This window comes from Leptonotus elevatus, chromosome 7 (genome assembly GCF_054856555.1).
Source record: "Leptonotus elevatus isolate MCC_2025b chromosome 7, RoL_Lele_1.0, whole genome shotgun sequence".
NCBI classification, from domain to species: Eukaryota; Metazoa; Chordata; class Actinopteri; order Syngnathiformes; family Syngnathidae; genus Leptonotus; species Leptonotus elevatus.
In genome coordinates, this window is record NC_141245.1 from 9,673,231 (window position 1) to 9,700,170 (window position 26,940).

At 40.0% G+C, this 26,940-nt stretch overlaps 1 protein-coding gene across 2 annotated transcripts in view; it reads left to right on the plus strand.

Moving 5' to 3' along the window:
- Positions 1-23,857, plus strand: part of clpb (ClpB family mitochondrial disaggregase) — a 41,253-nt gene extending 17,396 nt beyond the window's left edge. Inside the window, exons 6-16 of one of the 2 annotated variants that reach the window (XM_086081491.1) lie at positions 4,395-4,492; positions 6,421-6,535; positions 14,520-14,597; positions 17,257-17,312; positions 17,621-17,665; positions 18,527-18,688; positions 18,755-18,911; positions 20,221-20,294; positions 20,367-20,486; positions 22,630-22,734; positions 22,820-23,857. In XM_086081491.1, coding sequence (XP_085937617.1) covers positions 4,395-4,492; positions 6,421-6,535; positions 14,520-14,597; positions 17,257-17,312; positions 17,621-17,665; positions 18,527-18,688; positions 18,755-18,911; positions 20,221-20,294; positions 20,367-20,486; positions 22,630-22,734; positions 22,820-23,017 — 1,208 coding nt within the window. In that variant the 3' untranslated portion in view covers positions 23,018-23,857. The remainder of the gene's footprint in view (positions 1-4,394; positions 4,493-6,420; positions 6,536-14,519; positions 14,598-17,256; positions 17,313-17,620; positions 17,666-18,526; positions 18,689-18,754; positions 18,912-20,220; positions 20,295-20,366; positions 20,487-22,629; positions 22,735-22,819) is intronic. The other variant, XM_086081492.1, reaches the window with a different exon arrangement.
- Positions 23,858-26,940: the final 3,083 nt, after the last annotated feature.

The window sequence follows — 26,940 nt, forward strand, 5'->3', positions numbered from 1 at the left end:
AAGTAAACAGTTGAAGTACGACCTACTGATTAGGCAGCGTCCAGAAATTATTGTGAGCGGAGCAGCACACAAGCACAACGAAACGTCCACGTAGTTTTTCTTTTTAGTTTAAAATGGCTTACCTTAACCAGAATATGGTGTCTCTTCTTCTTCTTCTTCTCATTATCCTTATTTTCATCCTTCTTCTTTTCTTTCTTTTTTACTTCTTTTCATCATTCTACTCCTTCTTCTCAATCTTTTTTTAATTCCTTATTCATCTTTGTCTTCTTCCTCTTCTTCTCTATATCTAAAATGGTGCCCAGTGACTAGGGTGAGCATATTCCCATTACCAGAAAAAGAGGATTCTTGCCCCGGCCTTGAATTTATGGTACCAGTCGCAGTTTCACAGTGTTTTTAACTTCCTTAAAGTTAGTCATTCAAACTTAGTCATTCAATGCCAACCGGACATTTTGATGAATTTAGAAAACCCGCGGACCACCGAACAGGACGTAAGAAAATGGTTTGCCCTCCCAAAAGAGGACACGTCTGGTCACCCTACCAGTGACACACTTGGGCCCTGGCATGAGTCGTTCCTTGATTTTTTGTTAAAACTCATAAACATGGTGTGATTGTTTTGAAAAAAGTGGATGGCCACAAAGAGGAAATGTGCAGAATAAGGAGAGAGAGAGTGTGTATATTTTGTGATATATACAGTCCCTTCCAAAAGTATTGGAACAGTAAAATTAATTCCTTTATTTGTATACTGAAGACATTTAGGTTTCAGATCAAAAGATAAATGAGACAAAAGTTTAGAATTTCAGCTTTTCATTTACATGTCGATGTGAAACAACTCAGGACAGAGCACCTTTTGTTTGAACCCAACCATTTTTAGTATTGGAACAGACATTATTAAATGAACTAAAGTGAATAACATTTCATATTTGGTGGCATAACCCTTACTTGCAATAACTGCATCAAGCCTGCGACCCATTTACTTCACCAGACCGTAGCATTCTTCATTAGAAATGCTCATCCAGGTCTTTACTGCAGCCTCTTTCAGTTCTTGTTTGTTTCTGGGGTTTCTCCCTTGAGTCTCCTGAATGCATGCTCTATTGGGTTATGATCTGATAATTGCCAGTCTAAGACCTTCCAGTCATTGTCTTGTTGCATGATGAAGTTAGTTTGGATGCATTCATTCTGCAGCTACCATCAATTTGTGGGCCGGCCCGCTCGCTATCCCCTGCAAATTGCGGGGGTCTACTGCAATACCGCATTGGTACGACTTGGTGACATCGTGGCAGCTGCTGGCTGGCTTGGTCTCTTTTAAACTTAAAACCAGGAAATGATTATTTGGGGGCACTTTTGATTCACTGTTTCTAAAGTGAATTTCATGCTTTTTCTTTCCGCAGTTCCCTCTACAGTATGTCACACCAAAACACACACACACACAAAACTTGTGAAGACACAGCTTTAGGACATTTTGACGTGTGTGTCTTGTATGTACACTTTGTGTGTATCCCATACCTTGTTATTTCCCCTGTGTTAGTGCGAGTCCATCCCACCACAGTAGCCTTGGGTTTGCTCTTTTGGCCCCTGCGCTCATATCTCCATCCATCACAGTCTCCTGGCTTCCCCCTCGGGTCCCTCCGCACAGCACAAGTCCCTCTCCCTACCTGCGCAGGCTCTTCAGTTTTTCCCCAGGCGCCACATCAGGCCTGCGGCCAGGGGGCACTCCGTTGTGGACGTCTCTGTAGGTGGCGCTAGGCCAGAACGGGCACACATGCTCAAGAGACGGACGGACGGGTAGAAGGACGCACACACATGCACGCACAAAGACCAGCAGGGGCTCTCTCCTGCCAGCTGCTGTGAAAGAGAAGGCGGAGGATAGAGGAAAGGGGAGGGAACCCCTAATAGGCATAACTAAAGCACTCCTAATGAAGGGATCCTGTGTATGCGAGTGTGTGTGTGTGTGTGTGCGTCATGTGTTCAGCTGGAGTGTAGCTGTGTGTGTCGTTAGTGTTGATCCGGTTATAAAGTGCTATGGCCCAGAGGGTTGGCCTGATATTAAAGCCCTAAATGATGCTATTTATTATGTTGTGTGTGTGTGTGTGTGCGCGTCTCGGTATGCCCGCGCACCCACCTTATTGCTTTCCTCCCTCATGTTTTTCGTGGGGTGTGCCGGTATATTATTGTTAGAATCAATAGCCTCGTGAGCAGGTCACAATTTTTAGGGCTTTATCGATGTCATTATTAGTCTTCTGCGGTTGCCGCTCAGACGAACAGGAACGCGTCGCATTTGTATTGATCGCACACGCTGAGGATGTTTGAGTATTGCTTACTCATCTGATTCCTACTGATGCCCCATGTGCGTTTGGTTATTGTGACGTTTTAAATAATGATGTTCTCACAATGCATTTAAAAAGTTGCGCTTATCAATTTTTTGGGGAACCTACTTAAGATTTCTCAATTGGTATATTTTTGGTATTGAATCACATATTAGTACTTTTAACACATTTCTTTGTGAATGAATTTCATATTTTTAATAATGAGACAATGTACCTCAGTAGAAAGCAGACCTGCAAAGGCCAAATTGTTCATTAAGGTGTAATTAAATGGTGTCCGTGTCTATCTGTTTGCAGTAATTTGCAGGTTACTTCCTGGGTTGATGACCGGACAGGTGTGAGCATTTGAGAGGGTGGTCAATTCCACTGATTCTGTAGTTAGGGATGTTCTGTACCACTTTTTCTTTTCCAGACCAGTATGAGTACCCCACTCTTGAGTATACCATTAGTACTTTTGATACATGCAAAAAACTAACAAAAAACTGACAGATTAAGGAAAAGTTTTATTTAAATTTTTAATTAAATTAATTCAATGTATTAATTAATTACATTTGTTAATTTAATTTATTTTTTGTATTTAAAAGATTAATATAATTTAAGTTTAAATTAAAAAATATATATAAGGAAAGACCCATATATAGTATCAAATTCTTTCTTAAAATTGCATGAAAATAATAGAAAATGTATTTTCTTCTCATTTCTAATATCCAATTCCTGATCGTAAAACAGCCAAAAGAGAGCTGCCTATATTGGTATCGGCCACGGCAACGATGAACTGTTTTACCATGACGGGATGAACAAAAACACCAAAACGAGTAACACTTTTGCACACACGTGTAGGAAAATGGATCAACAATATACGTATATGTATTGAGAGGCACGTGTCCGAATGGAGAACAGTTGTGGGCCTCAGTCAGGGCAGAACACTGCAAAAAAGGACAGTAGACAATTTAAGGAAACAAAAATATAGTCAAATAAGAAAATTATTACTTCAAATAAGCAAAACTATCTGCCAACAGAACAAGAACATTTTACTTAAATTTCCCTGTAAGATTTGGAAAATAAGAAAATAATACTATCCCCATATCAACCAAACAGCACTCTTGAAAATAGTATTTTAGACTAAAAACAAGTAATATTGACTTTTTTTAAGCTGTGATAAATAGAACTATTTTCTTAAAATACATACGTTTTTGGGGTTTTTTTACGCTTGGATAACTTCGCCTGAGTGTCAAGCAAGGAGATAACAGGTCCCATTTAATTGTCTTTGGTATGTCAAGCCAGGGTTTGAACCCACAACCTCCAAGTCTGAGGGTAGGCATTCTACCACTAGACCACTGACCTGGTTTTGGGGCAAGGAAAAATGAGCTTAGTAAAAATAATGAAATGAAACTTGTCCACACTTGTATTTTTGCCATTTATCTTATTACTAGATTATGCAAAATCTTCAGAAAATTCAATTTATGAACACCCTTATGAAAACTGTCTGTTAACACTTAATGCCAAGACTGCTTGATCAAATAAGATAATTAAGTAATATGAATCTTAAAATAAGCACAATGATCTTGTCAGGGCAAAATAAGCAAATTTAGGTCAAATTTAAGAATGATATTTTAGTTAAGATTTCCGTTTTTGCAGTGAAGGCGCCGCTAACCATCCTCATCGCCTCTGGCGCACTCCACACACGCTATGCCATCACACGCTGTGGCTGCCACTGACACTCCTTCTCTCTTCACTCCCATCACGCTGTTTTAACCGGACTCTTCCTCCGCGTGACCTCTGCCCTTTGTGCGAGGGTGGACCCCCGACCTGCAACAACCCGCAGTTGTTAAGATCGCGTGCGGATGTAGGGGACACTGTGTGTCAGCGGCACGTGTTGCAGATATGAACCCCCCCCGCTGTGTCATTGCATGGCCCGCCTGCTTCACTGCAGTGAGCCGCCGCGACCCCTGAACCTGTATGACCCCTGAGCTGACTTTTTCATCGATGTTCTGAACCTGCTGCTGAGGTGGTGGCTGGAATTGTGCCTCTAAAATTGCCAACCTGCTTTTTCCTATATGTACTCACATACAGGTGCAAACCCTCTGCAGGCCAACGGTTTGGCACACAATGCACGAGCCTATGCCAAAGAAGGAGAAGTGAGCACACTTCTGCAAGAATGGGAGGGCAAGGTGAGACATGCTCACATTGGCGCGCACACACATATGCACGCTGATTAGCGCAGCTGCGCGGGCAATTAGAAGAACGCCGCTTTGAATATGTACAAATGTCTGTTTCCTGGTCGGTTCATCTGTTTCATTGACATACATCACATTGTCCCATACACAAAACACTGACGCACACAAACGCTCATCAGGAGGTCCCCGCATGAGTGACAGCTGCTGCGGAGAACCAGAGATGTGAAAGCTGGTAAAGGTTAACTGGGGTTCAAACCTGTTCAAGAGTTAAAATGGGATGAAGCAGTATAAAATGTGCTGTACGTTGTCACTGTCGTACAGAAACCTCTGATGTCCAGTTTGGTCAATTTGATATTTTTGGACAAATCTGGGTCGGTTACAGAAAGTGTTACTTTTAGGAATTATTGAGCAATCCTAGTGTTGAAAATGAATTAATGTTAATGGCTCAACAAACATGCCATGCACTTTACTTTACGCAAACGTTTAGAAGTTACAAAAGTCATGTAAGGAACTACTTTTTGCAATGGCGTAAGAATATATTGGCTCACAGCCAAGGCACGCTGTGTTACAACTTAATCGTGTTTTCTATTCATGACCCAGAAGTGATTTTTATCATTTACTCAGTGTAGATTCGTGAGAGACGACGACACGTTTCAGTTTATGTACAAATTTGGGTTATGTTACCACTGTAGGAGTGGAACTTGTGTGAAGTGGAATCTTAATATTGAGAAGTTGAAATCATCAGAAGTGTGTTATATCCTTGATGCGAGGTTCATTTTTGACCACATTTTTGGAAATATATATCTAAAGCCCGTTCTACACCGCATGATTTTGGCTGGCTCAAACAAAAGACGCACAATATGGGAACATCTGTCTCACACTGGGCAAGAAGCAGAGAAGACAGATGTGACCATTGTGTGACCAAAAACAAGCTGTGATATGTATCAAGCACAGTCAGATTTTGAGAGAAATCCTCTCTATAGCCACTGTCATCAGCAGCAAGCAATGCGGGAGAAACTGAGGTGGAAAATATGTAGAAAATATGTATAAATATATATGTATAAAAAAATATATTGAAAATATGTCAGATTTTGAGAGAAATCGTCTAGAAAATATGTAGAAATATTAGGGCTGGGCAATAAATCGAATTAATTCGATACATCGTCATTTTAAAAATTGAATCGTTGAAAATTTGCTACATTGTAAAATCGAATTTTGTCTTCAGGATTATTAAAAACTGTTGTTTTTATGTTCTGTTACGTGCAAATGTTTTTGTGAGTTGTAATTTTGCACAAGTGGCAAAAATGCTGGATGAGTGCTTTACAAAACATGTTTACTACTTAATTGTGGCATTTAAGCACAAACTGTGAATGTTAAGTTTATGTTAAAACTGATTTAGAATCAGTGTACATGATTGTTGTCTGAACATGTTGCACAGGAATTATTTTGGAATAAAGGAAACCTTTAAATTAATGTTTGTTGGGTTTATTACATTAAAATCGATCCAAATCGTAATCGTCCTGAATAACTGTAAACATTTTGATTTTATTTTTGGGCCACATTTCCCAGCCCTAATAAATATATATGATGTATAAAATATGTATCAAGCACTGTCAGGAGAAAATGAGGTGGAAAATATGTAGAAGATATGTATAAAGGGCTCTTTGGTGTGCTTTTGGTCATGTTAGCTGGCTAAAGCTAACGGTAGCTGTAACTAAACTTGTGTGAATATCAAGATGCACCCCCATCTCTGTAAAAATGTTTTCTCAGATTGGTCCCATTTGCCTAAGCATTAGCCACCAACATGACCATACTTTTCACATAGAGGATGAACTGTCACTGTGCGGCCTGAAAAGCAGCACACGTCCTTCAAAGTGAATACGGAAATGTTGAAATAAGCAAACAATCTCAACTGCATCTAGTTTCAGGAGGCGCAGGCTCGACGGGAGGCGGAAGAAAGGAGGAGGTTCCCCCTGGAGAGGAGGCTGAAGGAGCACATCATCGGACAGGAAGGGGCCATCAATACTGTGGCTTCAGGTAACTAAGCCGGCGTGTGCGTGCAAAGCTGGTTCTTAGCGCTGGGCGGTATGGCTGAAGTGTGTATCACGATGTGAGTACCACATATCAGTCGATACAGATAATAATTTTTTTACTATTAAATAAAAATAAAAAAGGGCCCAGAGATAAATGGCTAAATTTAGGTCATTTTAACATGCAGTATAATATCCATCCAATTTCTTAACCGCTTATTTCTCACAAGGGTTGCAGGAGTGCTGGAGCCTATCCCAGCCGGCTTCGGGTAGTAGGCAAAGTGCACGCTGAACTGGTTGCCAGCCAATCCAGGGCACACACAGACAAAAAACCATTCACACCCACAATCACACCTCGGGACAATTTAGAGTGTTCAAGTAGATGTATAAAGTAGGGGTGGAAATCTTTGAATGTCTCACGATTTGATTCGATTCCGATTTTTGGGTGTGCGATTCAATTTAGAAAGATTTTTGATTTGCAATGATTTGATTGACAATGATTTTTGCTTCAATTTATAGATGTTCAAGGAATCGTAATGATCTACTCCAGTCTGACTCGCTAATGCTAGTTAGTGTTCTACTCGCGGCACTTTTATCACTCAAAAGAACGGCTCCACGCTGCAAAAAACATATTTTATTGGAATAACTTGATTGTGACTTTTTCCTTCTACTCAACTTAACAGTGTGTCAGGCCACACTGCCCCTAAGTGGCCAAATTGGGTACAACATGAACAGCGCTCTCAATAAAGGCACACACAAACAAAGGGAAGACAGTATAAAATAATTTAAATAAAATCGATTTTGGGACATTTAAAATCGATTCTGAATCGTACTAAATGAGAATCGCGATACTACATACTTCATATGCATATATAATATTGTACTTTTAATAAGTGTTCAATGCAACTACGAAAAGGCCAAACTGCTTAGTAGGGCTCAGCTTTAGAAAACAGGTGAAAATGACATCACAGTTGCCCAGGTAACAAGCAATCACAGCTCAGCTTCAGAAAACAGGTGAGCTGTGATTGGTTGTTGCCTGAGACCTAAACAACTGTGATGTCATTTTCACTCGACAGCAAGTGGCAAAATGGCCGCCCCCTGAGATGCATAAAAACTGCTGGATTTTGCTTTATAACTCATATTCCACAAATGTAATATAAATAAGAATGTCATGTTTAGATTAGTGAGGTCACATATAACATATTATATTGTCAAGAAATGTTTATGGTTGACTTCCCCTTTAAGTGACACTTAGGTTTGGCGTGCATGCATGTCCTCTTACGTGCTTGTAATTGTAGCATGCCTACGATACGTACAATAGAGGTTTACTTTTCTTTCTTTTTTATCGAACATTTTATCAAACATAGATGGATGGGCATTTTGTATTGATATTGATCAGGTGTCTATTGTAATTTATTGTACGTTATCGCCCAAACTTAATGTTGAGGATAAACATGTTGCTTTGTAACACTTGACAAACACTTGCTCAGGCACTGTTTGTTTTCTTTGTTTTGCTCCCTCTTCTTTTCTTCCCTTGCTTTGCTGTCCTCAAGCAGGAGGCGGGTTCAGACAGACCGGTGGACGCTGTAATTGGTTAATTGTGATGAATGTGCTGTCTGTCAGACGTAGTACACAGGTGCTGTGTGTATGTGTGTGTGTGAGACAGCTGAAGGAGGCCAGGCTCGGAGCCGCCAGTTAACGCGATTACTGAGAGAGGAGACATACTACAGACTCCCCCATCCTCCCCCATTTGGCTTTCTCTCCTCGATCCTCCATCTCCATCACACCCACTCGCTCTCCTTCCTTTTTCAACGTTCACTTCATGGCCTTCGTGGTACCTACAGAATCTTTACATCATTGTTTCTAGACACTGCAGCCTCACTGGTAGACAAAAAGCAAAGTACGCTCTATGGACTAAAGTATTTGAACTCCTGTCATCGATATTGAGGAGGGGTGTCAAAATGATTGCGTTAATTTTGACTTATTTTAAAGTTAGCGCCACAATAAATTAAAAAAATTACGCGCAATTAATGATTAATGAAAACCTGTACTGGTGGAATTCCTATCGCAACACAGCAGACATATCCACGTCAAAATGTATCAATAATACATTTTATAATAATACATATATTTGTGAATACTGGAATCAAGTTGTATTTGGACATTTAAAAAATGTTCACAAGTTACTTCATGGTAAAGATTAGATAGGTCTTAATATGAAAAGAAAAATGTTCTGAGTCTTACAAATGCAATAATGCCATCTAGTGGCAGAAAAATCAATATCACACTCGTTTTTTTTAAAGTTAAGTATTTTTAAATTTTAACTAAATGTTATGAATTATTATGAAATTACTGAATCATTGACTAAAAGATGCACCAATATTTCTATTAGTTTAACACCCCCCCCACACACACACACTTTTATGTTGAGTATGAAAACTTGTGGTGGTGGGAAAAATATTGTACATTTAAACAGATATAAAATTCACGATTAATCGTGAGCTTAACAATTGAAGTCATGCGAATAATTACAATTCAAATGTTAAGTTCCCTAATATTTACTTTCGGGAAAACATGCTGCAAGATGTTAGAGTATGTCCGTGGACGTTGACGTTAGCTGAGAGGGCCTTGCTCACAATTTCTTCTGGTTCTAGACCATGAGCTCAGTTTGCAGTCAAGTTCTTCCAAGGATGCTTTTATGGACCACGGGAACATTGACAGTGGAGGCGGTGATTAGTGCAAAGAGGAAGGAGGATGAGTTAGAGCACAATAACACAGCAGACAGTAAAGAGCTGATATTACACCAGGCATCCAGAGAGGCCTGGTATTGATCCGCGTGGGTGCGCGCGTCTCGGTCTGTTTGTGTGTGCGCACAAGTGAGGCTATGTGTTATTTTTATGATGCTGCAACTGTTTCGGTTTAGATTTTGCAAGCTAATCAACTATCTCCCAAAGGTGGAACCGGAAACTATAAACTGTAATGAGTTTGTAGGAGAAAAAGTTACAGTTACTGTTTTAATCAACTGGAGAACACAATTGGTATTTAGCGCTAGGCTTGTGTTAAATGTTAATGGTGCTACTGCTAACAAATGCTAACAACTGCATGACCTCAAGTGTGTATTAAAAAAAAAAAACATAACAAATGACACAGAGGATATCACAGGTAGTCACAGGTTTTCCTTTTGTGCAGCTGGAGTGAATCATGGCTCTTTGGGAAGGTGATAAATGGTCACTGTTATCATGGCAAATTGTCCTGAAAGCCATACAAGACGTGGCCACATTGATAAGGGAACATTTTATTGATCCCAGAGATGTATTAAAGTCACCAAGACACACGCACACACCCACGCTCACACAGCAACGGAGAGAGAGAGAGAGACACTAGCATGAAAGTCAAGCATATCATCCATCAGCACGAGCATAATTGTCACTTTATATATATACTTTTAAAATATCCTTACCAACGCTGAGCCTAATTTAGAACCCTTAAACAAAATTGATTACAGTGTTTCATTTTTTATTTATTTTTTTAAAACAGGCAAAATATTGCTCTCACTATGATGCTTTGCAGTTGTACACCAGTGCAATCAACATAAAGCATTTTTTTTTTAATAAAGGCAGCCTTGTTGGCAGTTTTTACATTGAATCTCGTTGGATTTTGCTCATGTGCCTAATGTTGTGGCTGGTTGGTTGGTGTCTATGTAAGAAATAGGATGTCCCAATCACTTTTTGGGGGTGAGAATCTCCCGAGTTTGAGTATCTGCTGATACAGAGTCTCCATCCAAAAAAAGAGCACCCATCCAAATTATGTCTATTATCTTGATTTTTTTATTTGATTTGAATAATGGCTTTTCCAACATAAAATCTTTCTATATGGCTGCAAGTCGAGTGCAACATTTGTTCGGGTACAGCACAAAATACTGATGAGATGAAATTGCACTTAAATGCAGCGTCTTGAATATCCATCCATCCATCCAAAATCTCGCAATTTTATGTACATATGGTCATTTTGTGCCTCATCTTTTTTTGGGGGGGCATTTTATGGCTTTTTTTTTTTTGACTTTTTTCTGACTTTTTTTTTAATTTTGTGGACATTTTATGGTAATTTTCAGGATTTCATCTTTTGTTTTTGGACATTTTACAGCTACTTTGTGAACTTTTTCTTTACTGCATTTAAAAAAATCCCTTCTGCCTTTTTTGGAAGTTTTGCGGACATTTTACGGTAATTTCTTCTTTTGTTTTTGGACATTTTATATTTTTTAGATGTTTTCCTTCTTGCCTTTTCTTAAATCAATTTCCTGAAATTTTCAGCAATTCTGTGTACATTTTAAGGTCATTACTTCTTTTGTTTTGGGACATTTTATGGTTACTTTTTTTATAGCATTTTCTTGTATGCCTTTTTTTTATTCAGTCTGTTTTTGGCAATTTGATGGTAATTTTCTGCTTTTCCAGATATCCACAGAAAGCCACAGCAGAGTGACTAAAGGGCCACATGTGGCTCCAGAGCCGCAGGTTGCAGACCCACGCTCTGTACTGTAGATAGTGATGCATCAATAATCATTTCTACTCTGTCTGACAAAGGAAACTTTGGTGAAGGGCCTAATACTTCCTATTACGCAGCAGGCCTGCAGCAACACACGCACACACACACAAAGTACAAATACACAAACGCACAGGAAGGAGGTTAAATTGATCCAGGTTTAGCTCTCAGGGCTAAGAGTTATTGAAGAGAATCATCCCGCTATAATCATGTTAGAGCCGACCAGACCTGCCCAATACACACGTCTGTGTGCGTGCGTGTATGTTTGTGTGTGTGTGAGAGAGCTCATTTGTTCTGTGCCTCCTTCCTTTCTGTGTTCTTGTCAGGCTCCTCTGAGAAATGTCAATGCGTCCTTCTGTCAAAGTCGCTCTCAATCAGCTAAAACGCACACAGAAGGTTACGCTGTCATTCACGCAGCCATTGATAACACAGACGGAACTTGTCACGTTTCATCTCGGCGGCCATCTCTGACACACTCGTTTGTTTCTCAGCCTCGTTCTCTGTCTGCTTATCTCCATCAGCCCTCTTTATCTCTCTGTTTCCCCTCCTTCCTCCCATTATCTGTCTTCCTCCCCGCATCTCTCCATCCTTGCCTCCATCATCATCTTTCCACCTCTGCCAAGTATCACTTCTTGACAATGAGTAGCTATTCTTGGCAGGAGTACTTTAACACTTGTGCAGGAAGTAAGCGCCACGAGTTCTTATTCGCTGCTGCAGCTCAAACAATTGAGCAGGAAGTGTTTCGTAATGTAATTTTTGTCAAGTATATGTGTAGGTTGCATGGAAGAGATACCACCGCGCGGTACACTCTACTCTCAATGAAAGGCTCCATTGGGTGTGGTTATAAAGCCAACCCTTGTGTAAGACTCGAGAGCAGGCATAAGCAACTGGCAGGCCACAAGCACTTCCTGCTTTCTGTCAGTTTGAGCTGCGAGTAGGTGGATGTGCCACATCACACAGTGGGTTTAATCACGCAGATTTTAGTTTTAAAGTCAACCTTAAACATTTCTTGACAATATGTTATTTGTGACCTCACTCGTCTAAACATCCATCCATCCATTTACTACCGCTTATCCGGGGTCGGGTCGCACAGGCAGCAGCTTTAGGAGGGAAGCCCAGACTTCACTGTCCCCAGCCACTTCAAGCAGCTCCTCCGGCGGGATCCCAAGGCGTTCCCAGGCCGGCCGAGAGACATAGCGTTTTGCCACTTGCTGTCGACTGAAGAGGACATCGGTGTTGCTTAGGGCTCAGGCAACGACCAATTACAGCTCTCCTGTTTTCTGAAGCTGCGCTGTGATTGGTTGTTGCCTGAGACCTGAGCAACATTGATGTCATCTTCAGTCAAGAGCCAGTAGCAAAATGACCGCCTTCTGATATTGTTAAAAACGACTGGATTTTGCTGCTTAACTCGTATTCCAATAACGCAATATTAACCAGAATACCATATTTAGACTAGTGGGGCTGCATAGAACATATTATTGTCACAAAAAAAAAGTGGGGTTTACTTCCCCTTTAATGAAATTTGGCGCACTTGTTGATAGTGATGGTACAACACTAAATCTAAAAATTTAGTTCAATCGAAGCAGGGGTTTAGGAGCAACGGCCAACCAAATTTTTACATTTTTGGCAAAAGGGGCGTGGCCGCCTTCTTTTGAACCGAATCTAACTACGGGGTAAAAAAAGACCAACAACCTGGTATTATTGTAAAGAGAAATGCATTCATTTAGAAGATTCGTGCATATTTTAGTAACTTAACCTTTTGACCTATAATTTGACCTTGAAATTGACCTTGTAACTAGATCTAAAAAAAAAAAAAAATGTTTAATGCATGTATAAGGTACTCCTTATTGCTGCTAAACAATTGTTTTGTTTAGCAGCAATAAGGAGTTAAAGTGTCTTTGTGTACATGTCTATCATGACATTCTGAAGGTATCGATACTTTGACTCCTTATTGCAATTAAACATTCTATCTATCTCTGAAACTTGAGAGATTACATTTCATGAACAATTTTCAAATCTCACGATCGATCTACAAGGTCAATTTCAAGGTCAAATTACAAGTCAAAATGTCAAATAAGTTACTAAAATATCCACCAATCTTCTAAATGATTTGGAGTCCTTCATTTTCCAACAATACCTGACTTTTGAAGATTGACCCTGTAGTTCCTGAGATGTAACGGTTCAAAGGAAAGCGGCCACACCCCTTTTTGCCCAAAATGTCCAAATTCGGCGGGCTGTAGCTGCGGAACCCCTGATCCGATTGACCTCAAATTTGAAATTTAGTGTCATGCCATCACTATCAACAAGTCCGCCAAGTTTCATGAAAATCAAAATCTGCTTGGTTACAAACTGGGTGATTTGGCATGGAACAACTCTTAGGTCATATCAACTGTAATAACTCTCGAGCAATCACACACAGTGCCAGCCTTGTCTTGAGCTACTGCTCGCCCCGCCCCACTCTACTGCTGGGTGTGTCAACACAGTATGATTTTGCCTTACCATAACGGCCACAAACTGAGCTGATTTGATCCCCGAGTCAAAATGTCCCTTTGGAAACACGCATTTTTGCTTAAAAGTGACACTTTGCATACTGAAATGTTTCACGGTGGTCTGAAATGCACAAATGAACCTGACATTTATCAAGCCCCTCTCTTTACAATCAAACCTCTCAACATCTGCAAATGCACTGCATAGAAACTGTTGCTCTTTTTCTAATCGTCGGCTTTGACTGCATAGTGTGACGTCTTCACTTTGGGGCTGTCGTGCATTCACAGTGGTGTCCGACGTGAAGCAAAAACAAACAAAAATTGGATACGAGCAAGAAAAAGCCGATTTGATCATCAAGACCTGCACGTAGCCTAAATTTGAGAGTCGGAAACGGCCGCAGAATCACTCTTGACTTGGCTAGCTCATCATGCTGCCTTTGTGTACGTGCGAGTGCGGTTGCTGGGGTGATGGCAGGGTTGGGTAGGCACTCCTCTTTAAGCAAACGTGTGTGTGTGAGGCTGCGATCCATGCTAAACTGATTTTGCCATGGCCGCGCCAGGGAGGCTAACGCAATTACTGCTGGCTAATGGCCCCACTGACTGTGTGGGGGAAGGAGAGGCATTGTGGGTAGCTTTCTGGAGGTCTCACTCGGATTTCTCATCTTCTCTCTCGCCTTGGTTTTGTAGCCAAATGCATGTGACCCGTCTCTCATCCCCGCCCTAGCACCCCTTTATCAAAGTTTCTGGGATACCAGCCGCCTTCGGGTCAACTCGGGTCACACGGGCAGAAAAGCAAAGTCAACAAATGCAAATGTTTCCGATAATAGCCTCCTTTTCTGTCTTTGTCTCTCTCTCTCTCTCTCTCTCTCTCTCTCTCTCTCTCTCTCTCTCTCTCTCTCTCTCTCTCTCTCTCTCTCTCTCTCTCTCTCTCTCTCTCTCTCTCTCTCTCGCTTATTCAACATGCAGCCATCAGAAGGAAGGAAAATGGTTGGTACGATGAAGAGCACCCGCTCGTGTTCCTCTTCCTGGGCTCATCGGGAATTGGTAAATCACTTCTCCATTTACACCACGGCCAACATTTCCTCTGCTGGTTTCTTCTCAGGAGGGGAAAGCAAAAACACTCATAAACTGTATGACGATGTAGTAAATGTAAAAGTCTTATTATCGAAGCAATCGCCCATTTACGCGGAGCTGTCATTTGTGTTAAGTTTGTGTGCCTTGCACACCTCAGCATTCCTGCCTCTCATCCAAAACAATGTTTCCAGTGCTCTTCGTATTTGTACTTTGGAAATTTGCGTTTTAGAAAAAATTGTACGCTTCAACGGCGATGCTCATTATGTTAAGCGACGGACCCGTCACCCAACTTTAATGAATGTATTGTGCAGAGAACTCTGAGCAAGGAATTGACTCCTTGGGCTGTGCAATTAATCCAAATTCAATTACAATTTCAATGATTACACTCCACAATTACAAAGTTGGCATATTCATAAACAAAAATAAAAGATTATTAATACTAATTTTGAATTGTTTAAATGTACATATTTGCACCATCTTCTTTTTTTTATGATTTAATCCATCTTGTTTGGTCCCCAAAATACTTGCATATAGTGTTCCAAAAAAAAATTCTTAATATTTTTTACATTTAAACATTTTCTTGTTTTCTTTGTTTCGTGATTAATATTTTCTTCATAATCGAGCACCCCTATTGACTCCTATCTTAATTACTGAGGTGTGGTTGACCCCTGTTGCTAGTTATGAGTCAACATTTCAAAACCCGTGATTGGTTCTTCTTCTATTGGCTAGCGCTAGCTAGGTAAGGTAAGGCGACCTCAGCAAAATATTTACAGGTGACAAACACTTACAGTTAGTCAAGTCAGAGGTTTCTAACATGGCTTGGAAGGAGATTAACTGATCAAATGTGAAATTTGAAAATAATTCTGCATATGTTTCTCTGTGGGAATTCAAATTGCTGCATGGTCACTTATTTGAAAATAGTTGGTTAGATGGGTCAGAAAAGTTGCTAACTTGGCAACATGGACTGCTTTAGTAAACTAGCTACACTAACCATGCTGTTAGTGCATGCGCTTTATGTCAACAGGACAGTATGGAGGACCAAAACCAAATTAAATAAATGACTAAAGAAATGAATAAAAATGAAAATAAAAACAGATATAAAAAATATTAATCAAAAATTAAATACAGAAAAATTAATATAAATGGAAATAAAAACAACAAAATACATATATATCCCCAAATCAATAAATAAATAAATACAAAACTAAATATATAAAATAAATTAAATACCAATCAATAAATAAAAAACGCTCTGCTCTCACATTTATTTATTTCATGCTGCAGACGCTCTGTCAGGTTGAAATGTTATTCAAATGAGGGGGCGGTCCTAAGCGTGTCTTGAGTTGGGCTCCGCCGTTGCAAAGTTTTGGTCCTCCATACGACAGAAGCCGCTACAAAAATATTCAAAATAGAAATAATCATCTTGATTCCTGACCCGTAGCACTTTTGTAGCATTATAGCATGTAGGCTTGCACTATATAAGCAGTTTAAGGATGTACAAATAAAGTACAATAACAATTATGACACTGCTGCTACTCCATCCAGCCAATGTGTTACTTGCAAATTGTCAAATTTTGGATCCTTCAGTTAAACCACCTTCAGCCATTTTTGTTTGCAAAAAGTTCCTGTATTCGCAAGATTTGTAAATGTTCACAAGATGTACACACAGGTGTCATCTATCAATCCATCAGTCGCCGGTAAATAAGAAAGACAGCATATGACATTATGAGATGTGGCGATTGCTGGGAAAGTGGATGGTGAAATGGCAGGCCAGGGAGATGGATGACGACCGAGACCGTTCATATTCTCTCTTGCCCTCAGCGACAAACGGTGACCGAGAGACATCAATATTAAACACAGCAACAAGACACACACATGCACGCATCTGCATACCAAACACAAAACATCAATATCTAATATGAGCATTTATATGCTGAATATTTTCCAGACAATCATAAAGTGGCCTTCTAGAGATGATTGAAATCTCTTTTGGAGGTCGCCATTGAGATTTAGGCCAGCACTTAACTCATTCACTGCCATTGACGGTTATAGACGTCAAAAATTTATTTGAACTATTTCTATTAGTTGAACATTTTTTCCCCCACTTTTCTTAGCAAGAGTATGAAAACCTAGAAAAAAAATATTGTACATTTAGAACAGATATAACATTTGTGATTAATCGTGAGTCATGCAATTCATTGCGATAAAAAAAAATAAGACTTAAAAATTAGGGGCGTCAGGCGCTTAAAATTTTTAATCGTAATTTAATCGCATGACTTCACTAATTAACTAACGATTAATCACAAATTTTATATCTGTTCTAAATGTACAATAAAGAAATTCTAGGTTTCCATACTCTTGTTAACAAAAGTAGGAAAAAAATGTTAAACTAATAGAAATAGTTCAAATTAACTTTTGACGTCTATAGCCGTCAATGGCAGTGAATGAGTTAAAGCCAGATCACCCTTCTGTGCGGGATTTTTTATGATTTTTTTTTTGTATGCAACTTTCCCCAAATATATTTGGAAAAAGTCTGTTTTGTTTTGTTTAGAATATAAACTACTGCAAAGTAATTACTTGTGGGTCGGCGAATAATTGACTGGACTCTATTTTGTCTGCTGTGTCATAGGAAAGACAGAGTTGGCCAAACAGGTGGCACGCTACATGCACAAAGACGTCAAAAAGGTGAAGTCGCGTGACACGCCAACATAATATGCACACACGCATAGCTGACATGGTAACCCAAATATTAGGTACAGTCATCATTAAGATGTAATGGTAGCAGTTCTTATATTTCATCTCGTTGTTTGTGCAGAAATCATGTCTGCTGTGTGTCTGCGAATGGAGTTCTAAGTCAATAGGTGGAAAGTTAGTATAGTCAAATTTCCTACCCTTAAAGAATGACGTGTTTTGGTTTCCATGCTAAATTTGATGTAGTCACAGTTGAGCTACAATACATGTTGTTCTGACTCTGAACAATTGTGATGTTACAGGGGTTCATCCGGATGGATATGTCCGAATTCCAGGAAAAACACGAGGTACATTGCTTTTCCACGCGGCCTTGTTTTCGTGTTTACGGGGAGTCCTCAAGTTCCGTTCCTACGCTGGCCATGTAACCCGAATTTCACCGTTAAGGTCGATATTTACATCAAAATACTTTGTACAGTCATTTTCAAAAACATATTTGCGCCACCCGGAAGAGCCGGGATAAATATTTTGTGTTTGCGCACGGACATTCATTGCTGACGGACGGACGGCAGAGCGCAGCTAATTCAAACTTAAAGACGGAAATGTGACGCCCCTGATGAAATAACTTTAAAATGGCGTGATTACCGTGGGAAGTTAACGAAAAAGAAGGTGCTACGGACGAGGCACGGGCGCCGTAAAGTCGAAACGACGTCGGTCGCGTCCGACGTAACTCGAGGACTCTCTGTATTGTGTTTACTGTTTTTATGTTGCTAGTTAATTAACTGTCTTTGTTTTATTATGTCTGTTTTTTTTTACCGTTTACAGCACTTTGTAGTTTATTTTTATTTTATATTATTAATGTATTTATTTTCATTTTTTAAATGTATATTATATTTATTTATTATTTATATTTTATATGTATTTATTTTTTATATATTTATTTATATTTGTATATTCTAAAGTATTCTATAAATATCTTTGTTTTTTATGTCAGATTTTCTTTTACCGTTTACAGCACTTTGTAGTTTATTTTTATTTTATTTTATATTATTGTATTTATTTTCATTTTTTTAATTTATATTATATTTATTTATTATTTATTTTTTATAACTATTATTTATTTTGTATATATTTATTTATATTTGTATCTTCTAAAGTATTCTATAAATAAAGCTGAGTTGAGTTAATTCGCCCCGTTTGTCTTCCCTCAGGTAGCCAAGTTCATTGGCTCGCCACCAGGATACGTTGGGCACGAGGAAGGAGGTCAGCTGACCAAGCTGCTGCGGGCGTGTCCCAACGCCGTCGTCCTGTTTGACGAAGTGGACAAGGCTCACCCCGACGTCCTCACCATCATGCTTCAGCTCTTTGACGAGGTCCGTGCGAGTGTGACCCCGCGCGCGCTCGCGTTTGCATTCTGAAAAGCCCTTTCGCGCCCGCAGGGTCGTCTTACGGACGGCAAGGGGAAGACCATCGAGTGTAAAGACGCAATCTTCATCATGACGTCCAACGTTGCCAGTGAGGAAATCGCCCAGCATGGCCTGCAGCTGCGGCAGGAAGCGGAGGAGGTCACCCGCAGGAAGCTGGCAGATAGTCTTGGTGAGAATATGCCAACATATTCATACATTCATCTACAATTGATCATTTGTCATTTTTACACAATTTATCTCTCATTATCCTTTGTTTAACACGTTAGAATTAGTTAATTAGATTTTCAATGACACATTCACTGGCATTCAGTAAGACATCCTTCACTACCGTTTCACAACACTTCAATGATGACATCAAGTAGAGATAGACCAATATGCTTTTTTTCAGCGCCGATACCGATTATCAGTAGTCAGGGAGGCAGATAACCAATATTTGAAACCGATATACATTTGCAGAGAAAAACAAATTTGGTGTCAAAATGTTATAATATATTAATAAAAACTCCAGCACTTGACTGCTTAAATGCCTTCAAGGACAGCTGTTGTGATTTGCGACATGTTAAAGGTGTTTTGTTTGCCATCAGCTTTTGCACCAACTATAATGTGGCTTCCGCACACTAACACTAATAGCCGCTAATTTGCCGGCTAACTGTTAGCTCGCGGGCTAACCATTCACCCACACGCTAACCTCGGGATAACTCCCAAATAGCCGCTAAAAAATGGCTATTAGGTTAGCCCGCGAGCTAACTTAATAGCCGTTAATTTGCAAGCTAGCCGGTTAACCTTGCGGGCTAACCATTCACCCGCACGCTAACTCCCAAATAGCTGCTAAAAGGCGGCTATTAGGTTAGCCCGCGAGCTAATGGTTAACTCGCGGGCTAATAGCCGCTAATTGCTGCTTATTTGCATTTAGCACTGCACGAGCAGCCAATCAGATGGTGCTGTGGGTGGGCCAATGCCGCTGACTCAGAGCAGACGGAGGAGAAACGCGCCCGTTGGAGCAAAAACAACTGTTTTTAATATATCGGTCATCAAGACAAAAAAAGAGGCCGATGCCGATATTCATAAAATGCTGAATATCGGTGCCGATTATCAGCCGAGTCGATTATCGGTCTATCCCTAACATCAAGTCCACTGTGGCTCATTGGATAGTGCGGCGGAGCTTTGATCGGTAAACAGGAGGTGATGGTTTGAATCCCACCTTAGACAGATTGCTGATTTTCTTTTTATATATTTAACATTTAACTACAGTTAAAACAAAAATGTCATTTTCACATAATGTCTTTCAATTAACTTTGTAAGCACATGTATTCAAATCTTAGCGTTCAGCATTCCCACGCAATTTCTCCAGATATTGCACTTTGTCTAGTTACACTTTATAAAACCTCAACATTATTATCGTTGTACAAATCATTTGTACAAGTGTTCATAATGTCATAAGTGGCCCGTGTGTGTATTTCTATTGCGGCTTTCCTCAGAAGATGCACAGAAAAGTGATGACATCACAATTTCCAGACAATTTAAGGAGTCTGTCATTCGACCAATCCTGAAGGTAACTTTGCACTTTGACCCCAACGAGTACTCGGGTGTGAGCCTTCGACCTAATTCTCGCCCTCTCGCCCAGGCACATTTCCGCAGGGACGAATTTCTGGGTCGGATCAATGAGATTGTCTACTTCCTGCCATTCTGTCACTCGGAGCTGCTCCAGCTGGTCAGCAAGGAGCTCAGCTTCTGGGCTAAGAAGGTTTGGAGCATCGAGTCGAGTCACTTTGATTTGTATTGCCGTCATTCACAACACGAGGTGCCAAAATGCACTACTTTTGTTTTTGCTCCCATTTCCTATGAGATCAACTCAAACTTCTTCCACATGCACAAGATCACCATTTCTCTCAAATATTGTTTACAAAGCAGTCTAAATCTGTGACAGTAAGCCCTTCTCCTTTGCCGAGATAATCCATCCCACCTCACAGGTCTGCCATATCGAGATGCTGATTTGACACCGTGACTAGTGCACAGGTGTGCCTTAGACAATATAACAGTTTTGTGACTCACCCCTCAATAAAACAAAATTGCACCTTTCAGAGTGGCCTTTTTATTGTGGGGCAGTCTAAGGCACACCTGTGCACTAATCATGATGTTTAACTCATTTGCTCCCAAAAACGTATAAATGCGTTCTATTTGAAATGTTTTAAGTGTCCCAAAGATGTATTTATAAGGTTTTTTTTCATGTTTTATGCAAGAGCATACAGAAGGCTTTGATGCAGCCTCTGAACTGCAGAGAACGGGTGAGGCAATGGTAGTAATTACAAAAACGGCCATCGGGTAGCAACAGAGTATAAGAGTTCAACCAGGGCCATGTTGCAAACAAGCTGATTTACCCACAATTCTTTACAGATGTGTGAATAATGATGAAACTTAGCTATATTCTAATGTTAATTGCTGCAAAATGGAAACCGATAGGAATATACTTTTTTCCTGAAAGAAGAGACTCTAATCTTTCTTTTAGTAGGTTTCATGTTTTTATAGCAGTAGAACACAATATTCTGTGGGCCTTGCAAAATCAGTCACATTCCAGTAAAAGAGCCGGGAGCGAAGGGGATTGCTTCAGTGACAATGGCTGGGAGTAAATGAGTTGATTGCAAAATGTTCAGTCTTTCAATAGACACACTTTGATTTTGTTCTTGTCTGTTAAATGCAAACCATTTTAACGAAATTTCTATATTCCATTAGTTAATCAGCGTTTTGTTATGGCACACCTGTGAGGATTATCTCGCAAAGGAGAAGTGCTCGCTAATTACAGATTTAAACTGCTTTGTGTACAATAATTGAGAGAAATGGTGGTATTGTGTATGTGGAAGAAGTTTTAGATCGTGGAGTTCATTTCATAAAAAATAAGAGCAAAAACAAAAGTGCGTTTATATATTTGTTCAGTATAGTTCGTTTTTGTTGTGCAAATAAATGCTAGTACATTCTGGAGGGAAAAAAAATCCAATTTATTATCTTATTGCAGTGTTATCTGAAATTTCTTAACAAAATTGAGCACCAAGTTTTTGCGTCAAATCCTGAGTAACCAAAGCAGCCAAATTTCAGAATGTCATTTAAGTGGTTGTCAGTGCGCCCTCCAGTGGACAGAATTAGCAACAGCAGTCCAATGTTAGCGAATGACTGCAGTTGTGTTCTGGCCCACGGGCCATATGTTTGATTGAAGTCTTCCACCTCAACCAACAAGTGGCAACTTTGCTGCTTTGAATAACTTTACACATTTTAACTATTTATATATATTTTCTTATCTTATTTGTCAATAACCTGGCGCTTCTATCTTTTTTTTCTTTTTTTTTGCTCACCCCTGATGTGATAGCATGCATACCTAACCCACTGTTTTTTGCAGTCTACACACACACACACACACACACACACACTCCGATCAATATAATCAGTGCTGCTCGTTCTAATGCGATTACAGTGTTTAACATGTGGAGTCCCCATCAATATTTCATTATTAATATTACAGCCGCTGTCCTGCAGGCGACCATTCACGAGCCGACTCTCATTATGCGTTACGCACACACGAACGTCTGATCCAGCAGCTTGTGTTGATCTCGTAGCATAATATTGTCCAATAGTGTTGAATTATTTGAATCCAAATGAGGTGTTTGGAGTTGTTTACATCATCCTCATTGAGTAGACTGGTTAGCACGTGTAGCGAAATGAGCAGCGCCGATCATTACTATTGATTAGCATTTGATCAAAAGGCATTAGGGAAGCGTCGATGAGTGCCGGCAGAAACGCCGCTGGACGTTTTATCCTTCTCGTCATACTGCGTTTGTTCCACGTTTGCGCCCCCGGCTGACCTTTTCTTTGCTCTTCCGTTTGCGTGTCGTCATCAGGCCAAGCAACGGCATGATATCACCCTCCAGTGGGATCGGCCCGTCCTGGACCTGTTGGCGGGCGGTTACAACCTGCATTACGGAGCACGCTCCATTAAACATGAGGTGCGCGCCAGGATGAAATTTGCTGACGAAAAGGTTGGTCATAACGAGCAAAACATTTTCTCGCGCGTGTGTGTGTGTGTGTCAGGTGGAGCGGCGTGTGGTGAACCAGCTGGCCGCCGCCTACGAGCAGGAGCTGCTGCCCAAAGGCTGCACCCTGCGCCTCTCCGTCCAATCGGACGGCCTCGAGGAGCGCAGCGCCACCAGCCTGCGCTTGGAGGTGGTCGGGGAGGACAGCTCGGCCCGGACGCTGGACATTCGCCCTCCGCTCAGTCCGGAACACTAAAGCGGTTGGCGGCGCTCGTATAGATCACGGCGCTGCTCGTACCCTTCGTCGTGTAGTCGTGTTTCATTCATCGCCAGCGTCGGATCTTTGTCAAGCGCATTCACAGCTGTTGCACCACACTTAGGATTGACATGTTTATAAGATTCTATTTATCACAAATGAGTGTTGATTCGCAATTGGATAATGAAGAGTGATCTGCTGTGAAGGATTTTTTTTTTTTTACTCATTCACTGCCATTGACGGCTATAGACGTCAAAAATTCATTTGAACTGTTTCTATTAGTTTAACATTTTTCCCCCGCTTTTGTTAAGAGTATGAAAACCTAGAAAACAATTAGTGTACATTTAGAACAAATATAAAATTTGTGATTAATCGCGATCGTGAAAATTAGGGGTGTCAGGCGATTACAATTTTTAATCGTAGTTAATCGCATGACTTCACTAGTTAACTCACGATTAATCACAAATGTTATATCTGTTCTAAATGTATAATAAAAAAATTATAGGTTTTCATACTCTTAACAAAAATGGAAAAAATGTTAAACTAATGGAAATAGTTGAAATTATTTTTTTACGTCTATAGCCGTCAATGGCAGTGAATGAGTTAACCAAAGGTGGTTTATCTGTCAGTTGTTCACTTCCACAAACATCTCATGAAATCCACTTAAATTATACAAATTGCTCTTGATCATGCATGCTAATTGTGAGGAATTATGTCTAGATTAGAGTAGAAAATTCACACACAAATGGATGGCGAATGCTTGATGAAGACGTGTCACATTGGTGTGTGCGCGCGCCAGCCTCCACGCAGGAAATAAAAGTCAGCACAACAAAAAGCAAATTCCTCTTGTTTTTGTTGTGTGTGTGTGTCCGCATTGACGTCTCCTGATGGATGCGCACGTGTGCGGGTGGGTGGGAGTCGTGCGACAATAACGCTTGTCCACCTTGTGACAGGAGAATTTCTTTGGAATTGTGGTGTAGAGAACGTCGCATACACTCTGCAGGAATGTGTTGTAGGGAAGAATTAGCATGTTGGGGGGGTTCATTCACTGCCTGGACCCCCCAATAACAACACTGTGGAACAGATCTGCTGTCAACTATTTCACACTGTGGCGTTCACCAACATTTATTATATAATTTATTTGCATGATGTTTTTTTTATTGTAAAATACATACTAATTTCACGTCATGTGACTTCAGTCTTATGCAATAAAAAATAGAATACAGTGTTGCACCATCGTTCTTGTAAAAATTAAATGGTAAAAAATATATATATGATACTTTGACTTGATCTGGAAAATTTTGGAACTTTTCTTGCAAAATTACTTGTGGCTGCATCTAACCATTCATCCTGTATCTCACTGAGGGGCGATCGTTTGCAACACTTAACGAATGTTGATTTCACGTCAGGGTTCGTTCAAAGGTCCAACGTTTCCTGAATGTTCTCTAATCAATTTTAATGGTTCTCGTAACAGTTGGCAAGGACATTTTTGTATATGTTCAAAATTTCCTCGCAACAAGAAAAAAAAATGTTTAAGAAACGTTGCGATCTTGAATGAACCCTGACGTGAAATCAACATTCGTTAGCATCGCAAACATTTGCCCCTCAGTGATAGTAACCAATCAATCTTTATATATATATATATATATATATATTTTTTTTTTTTTTAAATGGTCATGTTTTTTAGTCATGTTTTAATTTCCATACTTTTATTCAGAAAAACAGTATATTTCAAATTGACAGTGCAACAAGTGCACAATCATAAAATGATTCCTTTTTTTCTTAACATCAGAAAATGTTGCTCGGTTTTCCAAAGTAAAAGCAAATGTTTACAAATGTCTTATTTTGAAAAGAACCACCAAGCTCATCACAGAAATTGGAGAATATTCAACTGGTGAGTGGCTGAAATGATGCGGATTTAAGTTAAACAACCGCTCTAAACAATTTATCGGTTATCAAAATAGTTGTCTGAACTCATTAACTGCCAGCCCAAAAAAAGTGGATGTTTGACGTCTATGGCTGTCAACTGCAGTAAATGAGCTAATTTATTTGATAGTCGATTAGTTGTCGATAAAGTTGCGCCTCTAAATTTGGTAATGGTGTAACGTGAGGGTTCGTTGGTGGTTAATGGAGCACTTGATATGATAAGAAAGCAGGATGGAGACGGATTTCTTTTGGAACAAAGATATTTACTCGTCACGTCACACATGCCGCTACAGCGGCAACACTTACTGACAACTCATCAGCTGACCAACACTAACCAATCGGGAGCTAGAAAACTTTAGGTATGCAAGTGAACGAGAACAGCAGATTCAACACGTCAATTTAGATATTCGTATTTGTTTTTTATGTATAAAAAATAATTCTGGAAACATACGTGCGTAAACGAATATATATTTTTAACAAATGAACTGAAATGTTACTCATTTATGAACCTTACATTGGTATTTCAAGCTAATTCTCCGTTTTTACAGGAGTGGCCCTAATTTTATGTGATTGTATTGTAGATTGGCCACAGCGAGAGTGACACTTTTATTACTGAAAAAATACGTTTGGTGCCAAAGTGTAAGCAAGAGACATTTCTCATTGCCTTAAGTAGCTGCTGGATCGGGTTTTGCACTTTAGGACTGAAGGTGCGCGCGTGTGCATCGATGCGCCCTCCCCGAGGAAGAAGACAAGTCTAAGGAGGAGGAGGGAGGGCTCTTAGTGTGTTTGCCAGGCTATTTCTGACTGCTGCCATTTCTCTGATTAGATTACGGAGAAACAGAAACCTGGCTCTCCATCATGCCCATAAGCTCACTCCCGCAGACGCGCTCGCCGGTGTCTACCTTCTGCCGCCGGGACAAATGGAGGCGTGTTCAAGGTGCTGCAAACACAAGATGGAGGAGAAGTCGAGCATCGTGTGTTTTGTGTTCAGGGTTCATCCGGGTTGTTGGATGGAAGTGACTGGTTGGTCAAAACAAAAAACATTTGATGACGGAAACTGAAATGAAGAGTGATAACACAAAAAGAGCTAGCAAGTGTTTGGCAAAGAAAACAACTTTGTCATGGCACTGTGACCCTTGACCTATGCACTGCCATAACACTCAAGGTGGTGCTCTTTGCATTGTTAGCGTGCAAGTGGTGAAATAAAAACAGTGACGTCACTGTGAGGCACAACCAGAAGGAAAGAAACTATTTGAGAAGCAATTCTCTTAAAATGTACAACTCTCCTCTTGTTATCATGTGACTATAATTTGACGACTTTATATATTTCATTTACTTTTTTAAATTATATTTTGACTTAATTGTCATAATTTGTAAACTTTTTCATGCACGATTGAGATTGTGGCTATATAGTTGTTTTTCTCTCTACAATCAAACGCTTACAATATGTTTCCTTATGCGCTATTATCTCGCTATATCGCCAATATTCTATTTCAATCTGTCGTGCACAAGTGCTTACATGGCTAGTAGTCAAGTCAAGAGACACTATAAATTGAAGACTTTGCCGTGCGCGTGCTCAGTAGGGCTAGGGACGTCATTTCGACCATTGAGGCAAGATACCATTTCATGTTACGTTTGGCTCAACAAGAATGAGTGTTCATTTTCGCAAACGCAACAGTAAAGTCACAATTCAAATGTGTATGAAAACACTTTTAGGCCATAATTATAAAATAATCCAATGACAAACAGTAATTAAGACGGTAACTGTAGATGCACGTGACCACGAACCCAGCAACAAATTTATAAAATTTTTATTGAGGACCTATTTAGCATTTTTGACGGTACAATATCATGTGTCAGTGTGTACGCGCGCGCGCGTGTGTCCGGGTACAGGTGGCGAATGAGTGATGCCTTTATACGCGTGCAGTTGTGCACCATTATCATACGTGTCCCCGCTCTTAACGCAGAATTTGCAGGCACGTCATTCAAGTCCTGAA